Source organism: Zonotrichia leucophrys, chromosome 18, assembly GCF_028769735.1.
Source record: "Zonotrichia leucophrys gambelii isolate GWCS_2022_RI chromosome 18, RI_Zleu_2.0, whole genome shotgun sequence".
In the NCBI taxonomy this organism is placed as follows: domain Eukaryota; kingdom Metazoa; phylum Chordata; class Aves; order Passeriformes; family Passerellidae; genus Zonotrichia; species Zonotrichia leucophrys.
Genome location: NC_088187.1, coordinates 215,898 through 226,002, shown reverse-complemented (window position 1 = coordinate 226,002; position 10,105 = coordinate 215,898). Strand labels below are relative to the sequence as shown.

Genomic DNA, 10,105 nt, shown 5'->3' with positions numbered 1-10,105 from the left:
ATGGTGGCCCAGCCCCTGTGCAGGCCCAGCCCAGGCCAGGAGCATTGCGGCTGGGAACGGCCCCTGTGCCGTGGTGCCCACAGCAGCCTTGGGGCTCTGTGTCCCATGGCCTCCCTGCTGGGCAGCCTCTGCCAGCTCCTGCAGAGCCCCTGGCACCTGTGGGGCTGCACAGACAGCCCTGGCCGGGCTCTGCTGTTGGAATCAACGGGAGTTGTGTTGCCCTTTTAAGGGGACTTATAGTGGGACCTGACTATAGTGGGGGCCCTTAAAGTGGTGACGGTAGAGAGAACCCCAAAAACCACCCTGGCAGGCAAAACATCCCCTACAGGGGCTTGGAGTGGGGGCCCCATAAAAACGCCACTTAAAACTGTCATGATCCCCCCTTGAAAGGGGCTTGTGTGGCTGCGGTCCCACAAACACCCTAAAATGGGAAGGAGAAAACACCCTTGGAATGGTGGGATCCCCCCCAAAAAACCCTAAAAAGAGAAAACCTCCACTTCAAAGGGACCTGAAGACCCTTAAAGGGCCTCGAGGAGGGACAAGATCCCCTCGTCTGCTGGGGCCTCTCCCAGTGTGCTGGTTTGACCAGGAAGAAGTGTGATTTCAGGGATGCTGTGGTCAAACCAGTGGGTGCTCAGATTTTGATATTGGCACCTGATGTGGCCAGTGGGGTTTGGGCACACCTCTGAGATCACACAGGGGTTAAAAACCAGAGCTTCGCCCCTGGGAGGTTCTCTTGGGACTTCGAGGGAAAGAGGTCGGATCTCCCTCCCCTGTCCAGCTGCTGCTGCTGGGCGGGGGAGGGGCAGCCATGTGGTAGGCCTGGGCCTGGACAGAGATGGGGGGTGAGGAGGCCCTTGAGGATGGAAGGGTGGAAGAGCACCAAGAGACATCAGGCAGCCACTCCCCTCCCTCCAGGAGAGAGAGAGAGGGAGAGCCAGAGACGGAATGTGATAGCAGCTGGCCGAGGAAGAGAAGGGGGGAGTGCAGCAAGAAGGTGCCTGGCAGGGCAGTGTGGGAGTGCCAGAGCTCTGGGACAGGCAGAGACTGAAATTTTTAACCCTTTTCTTGCAGGACTGAGACCTTGTAAATGCTGATCCTCCTGGAGCTGAATAAGAAGAGAGATAAGAGATGAGATAACAAGGACTAGGCCCGAGGGAAGTGGAGAAGACTGGCTGAGTGGGGGCAGAGATGACAGAGTGGCCGTTTGGCTGGATTTTTCGTGTGTGGCCATAGACTGAACCATTTTTATTCCTGTGACACAGAGACTGCATTTAGGGGGAGGCAGTGCCTCAGAACCGGGAGGGTTCATTGTGGGTACCCCTCGGCCCCAAGGGGTGAAAAATGGGGGGGACAGATGTCCCGAAGAAGAGACTGTGCCTTTTTTGGAGTGAGACAAGGCATCCTTAAAAGACAACCCTAGAAGCAGCTCTGTTCCATGCACAGTGGTGAGAGCACTGGGCATGGAAAGAAGATGTCACAACGGCAAAAGGACTTTCAGGGCAGTGCTGAGTGACATGGAAGCACACAAGGTTTCAGCGTGTTTCCAGGAGAAGCCTATGGTGCAAGAAGGACTCCTCTCCTCTTCATGAACTGAAGATTGAGTATTCTAAAGGGTGGTGCCGGACTGAGAGTTGGTGATTTGGGGGAATGTATTGCACTGGGAAATTTGGTGGGGGAGAGGAGGAAAGTGCTTTTTGTAAGGTTTTCAATTTTTCCCTTATAGTTTTTTCCCTTCTTTTCTTGTAGTTTAGTTAGTAAAGTTTTCTTTGTTTCTAAGCTGGAGCCTGCTTTGCTTATTCCTGGTCACATCTCACAGCAGACACCAGGGAGAGGGTATTCTCATGGGGGCACTGGCTCTGTGCCAGGCCTAAACCATGTCACCCAGCCAGGAACTCTCTCATTTGCTGCCCTCGGGGCAGCCCCTGAGTCTGTCCAAACACAGGAACTTCGCTGTGTTGAACCCAGATCCAGAGTTCTGACTCCTGCACAGGGGCACAGGAAATCCCTCACTCGCTGCTGTGCATTGTCCCTGCTGAGGCTCAGACACCGGCAGGGCACATTCCCTGCCTGCAGGATTCGTGCCTGACCCAAGCACTCCACTGATGGCTCCAGCACTGCTTTCCAACAAAACCAGGACAAGGCAAACTGGGTGTAGCTCATGGTATTTTAGAGTGTCTAAAACTCACTAAGTTGTCAGTCTGAGAAGTGAGATGCATTTGGAATTCATGGCATGGAGAAGCAGTGCAACATGGAAAAGGGGAGCATAGAAATAAATAGAGGAAAACATCCCGGATTGTTCCTTTCCATTTTCATTTCACTTCTGGAAAGCTGTTTCACTTTCCCAGGAATCTTCTCCACACTCCTGTCTGCCCTTTTCAAGAACCTTTCCTGGAGAATGAGGTGCAGCTTCTGTCACAAGATGTGCCCCCAACTGCAGCTTCTCTTGACTTTCCACACCGTGAGTGCAGCACAACTTCTGCAGCAAAGCAAGACAAATGTTTGGATTACTTGACAACTTGTCCTTTCTTTTCCTTGTGGGCTGGGGAGTTGTGCCATTGCTGAGTTTTTCATTGTGCCTATTCTAACCCAAGAGAACAAGAGGTTTTGTTGGGGACTTGCTGGGGAATGCAAGCCTGACCAAATGCAGAGAGAATCTCCAGGACACGCTGGGAGCTCCCTGGGCTGGGCTCAGGTTCCTGCTGGGACTCTGCAGAGGGCTGGACTCCAGCTGGGATCAGCAGCAGTACAAAATACCTCTGGGCATCTCCATTTTCTGCTGCTCTGAGGAAGCAATGAAGGCAGTTAAGTTCTGTTTTTTTGATCTCCTGGTGGATTTTTTCATTTGATTTGCCACTCCAGAGGCAATTTCTGTGATGGTCTCTGTAAGTTGATTCATTTCAACAGCACCAGCAGCAGGGCGGTGTTTGAATGCTGCAAAAGTGATCCGTGAGGCTTTCATCTTTCATTCCCCTGGACTTAGTGCTCAAGGACTTGTGAGCATTTCAGTCTCTGCTAATCATGATGCCTCCATCATGATTCACCATCATGCCTCCATCAAGTTCACCATCACAAAAGCAGAGTGGGTAGCAGTGATTGAAAGAGGCAAGTGCTGTTGTACCGATAAAATCCAGGTGGCAAGCAGAAGAGGGCCAAGAGCAGCCATGATCTCCAATTCCCAAGACAGAGGCACCAGCAGCCTCCTGCTGTCAGCTCAGAGTGAGTAAAAGAGCCTTGAAAACAGCGCTGGAACCCGATCCTTGCTTCCTCTGAGGGCTGGCTCAGGGCAGCACAGGCGGGCCCTGAGCAGTCAGGGCTGTGTGTGGGGGCTGGTTGCTCCAGAATTGAGCTGGAAAAAGCCCTCGGGAGCCGAGCCAGGAGCAGGCGGGAAGGGGCAGGCGCTGCTGCTGCTCCTGGCCGGGAGCCCCGGCTGGGCCGGGCCGGCGCCCCCTGCGCTGCGGCTGCTGCTGCTGCCAGAGCCGGGCGGGACTCGGGGACAGGGAACGGACACGGGGGGACAGCAAAGGCCTGGCGGCTGCAGCAATGGTGGCGCTGGGGCCAGCGCCAGCACAGAGCTTCAGCCCGCAGTTAACCCCGAGGGAAACGCTGGGCAAAGGCTTTCTTTACTTGTCGCTGTGAAGGGACTTAAATGAAAGGGGAACAAGCAGGGCCCGACCCCTCCTCCTCTGGGAGGAACGCCGCGTCTGGGGCTGTGAGGGGCCGTGAGGGGCTGTGAGGGGCCATGAGGGGTCGTGAGGGGTCTTGAGGGGCTGTGAGGGGCCGTGAGGGGCCATGAGGGGCTGTGAGGGGCCATGAGGGGTCGTGCGGGGTCGTGAGGGGCCGTGAGGGGCCGTGAGGGGCCGTGAGGGGCTGTGAGCGACCGTGAGGGGTTGTGAGGGGCTGTGAGGGGCCATGTGGGGCTGTGAGGAACTGTGAGGGGCCCTTGCCCTCCTATGGAGAACTGTCATTCCTGTCCAGGAACCCATGACTGAAATGGAATTCCACCCCAAAACTCCCTATATATCCAAGTGCTGCTTTCAGACAAAAGCTGCAAGGACAGACAGGTCTGGCTTGCCTTGGCCTCTGTGGACTGCTTCTCATCTGCCTTCAAAACCCTGGGGTTCTGTGGTTTCTTTCCTATAGAAAAGAACTGTCCCCATTGTCCAGGTGCTCCTGGCTTCAAGCACTTGACCACTATACAGGGATGCAGTTTGACAAGAAGGTCTCATAGATATGTGTGCTTGGAAGAAAGATTTTTGAATATAATGTCTGAAGAAGAATAGAAATTAAAGCAAGTTTTGATAGAAAAGAATTGATGAGCCAGTCTTTTTGGATAGCTAAGAAGGCAAAGTGTATGTTAGTTAGAAGGGGTTTTTATGACTTAGAGCAAAGGATAAACCCACTTCAAACAAGATGTTTTTTCCAAGCAGAAAGATAGCACAGGCAAGCAAGTCAGCAAATTTTGCAAATAGAAAAAAGGCCTCAGAATTTTCCACTGCAAGAAAACTGGAAAACAACTTTTAGCTTGAACTGTCACGTACTAACTTTTAGTGATTGGAAAATAGTAACATGAATATGGTAATTATAGTAGTTATGATTTGCTATAGGTAAAAGTTAAGGTATAGATTGGTTCTACTGTATTAAGATGCTCAGCAAAGAAAGGTATATAATGCATTTGTAACCTAAACTAAGGGTCTCCAGGCCTGCAGCTGGAGCTGACAGCTGTAACACAGCTCTGTCACCCACGACCCTGGACTGCTGTGGAAACACCTTGGAAACAATAAACTGCATTTTGAAGAGCCACCTGGAGTCCCACATCCCTCATTTCGGCTCTCACAAACTGGTGTTTCCCGAAACTGACAGTGCCCAGATCCAGAAATTTCCTAGTTCTGGTGCAGCCCAAGTGCAGCAATTTGCAGGCAAAAAACCCCAAAATCTGGCAATTTTCCATTGCTGGCTCTGTTGCTGCCCAGGCCTGGAGTTTCCCAGCACTGCCATTGCCCAGATGCAGAAATTTCCCAGTGCTGGCAAAGCCCAAGTGCAGAAATTTGCTGGCACAGAAATCCAAAACCCTGCAAATACCTGGGGCCAGCACCACCCAGATCTGGTGTTTTCCAGCACTGCTAGTGTCCAGACCTGGCAATTTCCTGGTGCTGCACAGCCCAATTCCAGAAATTTGCTGGCAAAGAAAGCCAAAATCAAGCAAATACCTGGTACTTAAAGCAACCCAATCTCATGTTTGTTGATGCTGCCAGTGCCCAGATCCAGAATTTTTCAGATGCCTGCACAGCATAATTCCATCAATTTGCTGGCACAGAAAGTTCACATTTGGCAATTTTCCGGTGCTGGCACATTCCCCACCCAGATCTGGTGTGCACTGGCACTGCCAGTGCCCACATCTGGCAATTTCCTGGTGCCAGCACAACCCAAAAGCAGCAATTTTCTGGCAAAGAAAGCCAAAGCCCAGCAGCTTCCTGGTGCTGATACTGGCATCACCCAGATCTGGTGTGTTGGGGGGAGACCTCAGCTTAAGGCTGTGGGAAAACCCTCTTTAGTTGGGGTCAGCAGGAGCTCCCGCTCGTAATCCTCTTGTTCAGTTACACAGATTGTTGCTAGAAAGTTCTGAGTTCTCTTTGCTACCATTGGTTACTTTTATTGCAAAAAGTGTAATATTCTTAATCGTTCCTTCCTCTTGGGTCCTTCTCTCAGATCCTGCCTTAACCCCTCTCCATAAATAAATGTATGAATATCCTTGCTAGACCCTGGACCCAGGCTTTTTTCTGCTTCACTCTCTGTACCGTGCACGCCGTCCTGTTTGTTATGTTGCCTTCTTTAAAGTTCTGTTTCCAGAGCACTAGATGAAAGCAGTCTCTGTCTGTAAAGTGGCCAGAGCTGGTTCTCAGGGAAACCACTGGTCAATGGTGTGGACGAGGACCAGAAGGTTTCACTGGTGTTTGTTGGCACCACCAGTACCCTGTTCTGGCACAGCCCATGTCCAGCAATTTTCTGGCAAAGAAAGCAAAAACCTGGCAGTTTCCCCTTGCCAGCACCGCCCAATCTGGTGTTTGCTGGCAGCAGGACCCCAGGGAGGAAGGAAAGAAAGAAGGAAGGAAAAGAGGAAGGAGTCCAGACCCAGTCCTTCCTGGAGCCTGGAGCCTGAAATGGGCTGTTTGCTGGCCCTGCCAATGCCCAGATCTGGAAATTTTCCTATTCTGGCATAGTCCAAGTGCAACAATTTGCTGGCACAGAAATCCAAAACCCAGCAACTTTCTGGGTGTGGCACTGCCCACATCTTGTGTTTGCTGCACCAGTACCCAGATTTGGAAATTTCCCGGTGTCAGCAGAGCCCAAATCTGGCAGATTTCTGTTGCTGGCAATGACACCACCCAGATCTGGTGTTTGCTGTCAGCGGCAGTGCCCAGATCTGAAAACCTCCTGTTGCTGGCACAGCCCAAGTCCATGATTTGCTGGCACAGAAAAACAAAATTTGGAAATTTCAGGTTCTGGCTCCAGCACCATCCAGCTCTGGTGTTTGCTGGGACCACCAGTGCCCAGACTTGGAAATTTCCCGATGCCTTCACAGCCCAGGTCTACCAACTTGGTTTTATCTAGCTAAGGCAGAGAAGTTCCTTGGACTGTGACTTTCCTTTTTCTTGGAATTGTTTGAACCCGCTCTGGAGGGAAGTCTTTTCCTGAACTAGTAGGGGGATGAACCGCTGGAACTTGCTTTCTAGACTGACCCCTTATGGAGGTTTCCTCCCAAAATTTGCCTGAAACCAGCACAAACAGTCACAATGAAAACTTCACCAGTGGCATAACTCCCCAGCCCAGCAGGAAAAGAAAGGACATGTAAAGTGTTCCAAACATTTGTCCTGCTTTGCTGCAAAAGTCCTGTTGCACATACTGTGCAGTGTGGAAAGCCAAGAGAAGCTGCAGCTGGTCGCAAATCTTGTGACAGACGCTCAACCTTGTTCTCCATGAGAGGTTCCTGAGAAGAGCAGACAGCAGATGATTCCTGGAAAACTGAAACAGCTTTCCAGAAGGGAAATGAAAATGAAAGAAACAATCCAAGATCTTTTCCTCTATTTATTTCTATGCTCCCCTTTTCCATGTTACACTACTTCTCCATCCCATTCATTCCAAATATACCTCACCTCTAAGATCGGTGACTTGGCGAGTTTTAGACACTCTAAAATACCATGAGCCACACAGTTTTCCTTCCCCTGTTTTTACAGGAAAGCAACGCTGGAGGTGTAAGTGCAGTGCTGGGGTCAGGCAGGAATCCTACCCCAAGGGAAGGTGTCCCGACAGTGTCTGACCCTCAGCAAGGACAATGCACAGCAGCAAGCGAGGGGATCGCTGTGCCAGTGTGCAGGAGTCAGGGCTCTGCATCTGGGCTCAAGGCTGCAAAGTTCCCGTGTTTGGGCAGACGGAGAGGCTGTCCCCGGGGCGCGCGGGGCTCGAACGTGGGGGCTCGTGGGGCGAGCGGGGAACGGACACGGGGACGAACGGCCCCGGTGCTTCAGTTGCAGCGGCGGCGGCAGCAGCAGCGGCGGCAGCAGCAGCGGCGGCAGCAGCAAACAGATAGTTTTGAATACTCTCTCTTTCTTTCTCTTTCTCTCTTTCTTTCTCTTTCTCTCCCTTTCCCGCTGTCGGGCACCCTTCTCTCGGGGTCCCTTGCCCAGCATCCTTCTCCTTTCCCCGCCTCCCTCTCCCCTGCCGGGCCGGGCCATGCCCCCGGCCCGCCCCCGGCCCTGGGCGGGGCTGCCCCGTGCCCGGCCCCGGCCGTCCCGCCGCGGTCTCGCCTCCGCCCGGCTCTGGCCGTACTGGCGGTGGCGCTGCTGGGCGGGCATCAGTGCCTGGGGCCGGGGCAGGCTCCAGTCCCGACCCCGGCCCCGGCCCCGGCCCCGGCTCCTCCCGGGGCCCGCGGAGGACACACGAAGCGTGGCCGCTCCCGCCACCTCCGCTGCGGCTTCCCCAGCCCGAGCTCCGCCGCTCGGCAGCGCGGCCTCTGGCCCCAAGCTGCCGGGGCCCGGGGCGGGTGGAGATGCCGGGCCCGGGGCAGGTGAGGGGCACTCGGGGGGCCGTTGCTGGCCCCGGGCCGAGCGCTGACAGCCGCGTCCCGCCCGCAGGGAAGGCGCAGGAGGCCCTGCAGGAGCGGCACCGGCTGGGTTCGCTGCTGGGGCGCAGCGGCTTCGGCAGTGTCTTCACGGCCACGCGGCTTTCGGACTGCGCCCCGGTGAGCGGCGGGGCCGGCGGCCGACGCAGGAGGAGGGGGCGAGGGAGGAGGGAGGAGGAGGAGGAGAAAGAGAAGGTCGGGGCGCGGCGGGACGGGCAGCGAGCTCGGCCCGCTGCTCTCCCTCGCTTGCTCGCAGGTGGCCATCAAACGCGGGCCGAGGGATAGCATCCAGCACTGGGCGAGGTGGTGAGTGAGCAGGGCCAGCGGCAGAAGCCGGGCCGTGCCCCGCGGCGAGGAGCCGGGGCCCGGCAGGTAGGGAGCCGCCGTGAGGCCTGTGAGGAGAGCGGGCGTGGACTGAGCGAGGTGTGCAAAGCATCCCAGGCTGGCTGAGGGCTCCCAGAGCCCCGGCATGGCCTCGGCCCCACTGACGGCAGTGACAGCGCACCCCTGGAGATCGTGCTGCTGGCCAAGGTGTCCTGTGGCTGTGGTGGTGTCATTCAGCTCCTGGAGTGGCTTGAGCTCCCCGACAGCTTCCTGCTGGTGCTGGAGCGTCCGGAGCGGTGCCAGGAGCTCTCGGGTGTCCTGGCGGAGCGGGGGTTCCTGCCGGAGGAGGAGGCGCGGGCGCTGTTCCGCCAGGTGATGGAGGCCGTGCGGCACTGCACCAGCTGCGGGGTCCTGCACCGGGACATCAAACCCGAGAACATCTTGCTCGAGCTGGCTAGCGGGCAGATGAAACTCATCGACTTTGGCTGTGGCGCCTTCCTCCAAGACACAGCCTACACCCAGTTTGCAAGTGAGCCCTCGCAGGGGGTGCTCCTGGGCATCTCATGGCCCAGCCTGGCTGCAGCACTGGAGCTTCCCTCTATTGCAGCTGGGGTGGGATTGATGCTGGAGCCAAGTTGATTTGGATGGGGTGTGAGGGAGGCCAGCTCCCAGCCCTGCCGACAGCCTTCAGCACCCACTGTGCCCTGGGCTGGGGCTGGAGCTGGGGCAGCCAGCCCGACACAAACCCCCATGGGGGTAGCAGAGAGGGGGACCTGACCCCATTCCCCGGATGGTTTGGTGTGCGGGCAAGGAAGGGCTTGGACTGCTCCGCTCCCCTTGTTCGCCTTGGCTTATTAATATTTTTGGGAGCCATGCAGTTGGGGAGGAGAGTGGGTTTTCTCCACTGCTGGGTGGGTTTTTCCTTTGTGTGTCATGGTTGGGCCTTCCTAGGGTTTCTGCTGCCCTCTTCCAGCACCACTGGCTTCTTTTCCAGCCCCGAGTTTGTTCACAAGTCCCAGGTGCTTGCGAGAGGGCAGCGCTCACCCTGTGTGCCTCTGGGGCAGCCCCCACATGCCCAGGGATGCTGGGGCCAGGCTCTGGGAGCAGGAGCATCCCCTTGCTGAACTGTGTGTGTGTTCCACAGGAACCCTGTTCTACAGCCCACCAGAGTGGATCCAGCCCCAACGCTACCACGGCGAGGCAGCCACGATCTGGTCCCTGGGCCTCCTGCTGTGCCACCTGGTCATGGGGAAGCACCCGTTCAGGAGAGGCCAGGAGATCATCCAGGGGCGAATCTTGTTCCCACGATGGCTCTCTCAAGGTGGATCCTCATCTCTGGGCACGGGGGGAATACCAGTGCTGGGAGACAGCAGTGGACTCATGGGCATCCCGCTCTGGCAGCTGCTGAGGAGGTGGCATATGTCCTGCTCTCCTCCAAACAGAGCATCCATGGGGTAGTTTAGGCCCAGCTCTGGGCACACCCAGCATGGCCTGGGCACGGGAACGGGAGGGCAACTTCTCCAACTGACTGGTGATTTCTGGTTTCTCTTACCAGAGTGCCAGGATATCATTAAGAGGTTTTTGTCCATGCAACCCTTGGACAGACCATCCTTAGAAGATCTTTTCTGTCATCCTTGGGTGAAGGGTGTTCCTCTGCCCTAG

General features: G+C 55.6%; 1 protein-coding gene across 1 annotated transcript; it reads left to right on the top strand.

The window, feature by feature from the left end:
• Nucleotides 1-7,333: 7,333 nt before the first annotated feature.
• LOC135455546 (serine/threonine-protein kinase pim-1-like) lies at nt 7,334-10,105 on the top strand. Its single transcript, XM_064728875.1, is given in 7 exon segments — nt 7,334-7,476; nt 7,686-8,079; nt 8,081-8,239; nt 8,376-8,425; nt 8,614-8,972; nt 9,588-9,764; nt 9,999-10,105. Coding segments are annotated over 7 exon segments (1,389 nt in total).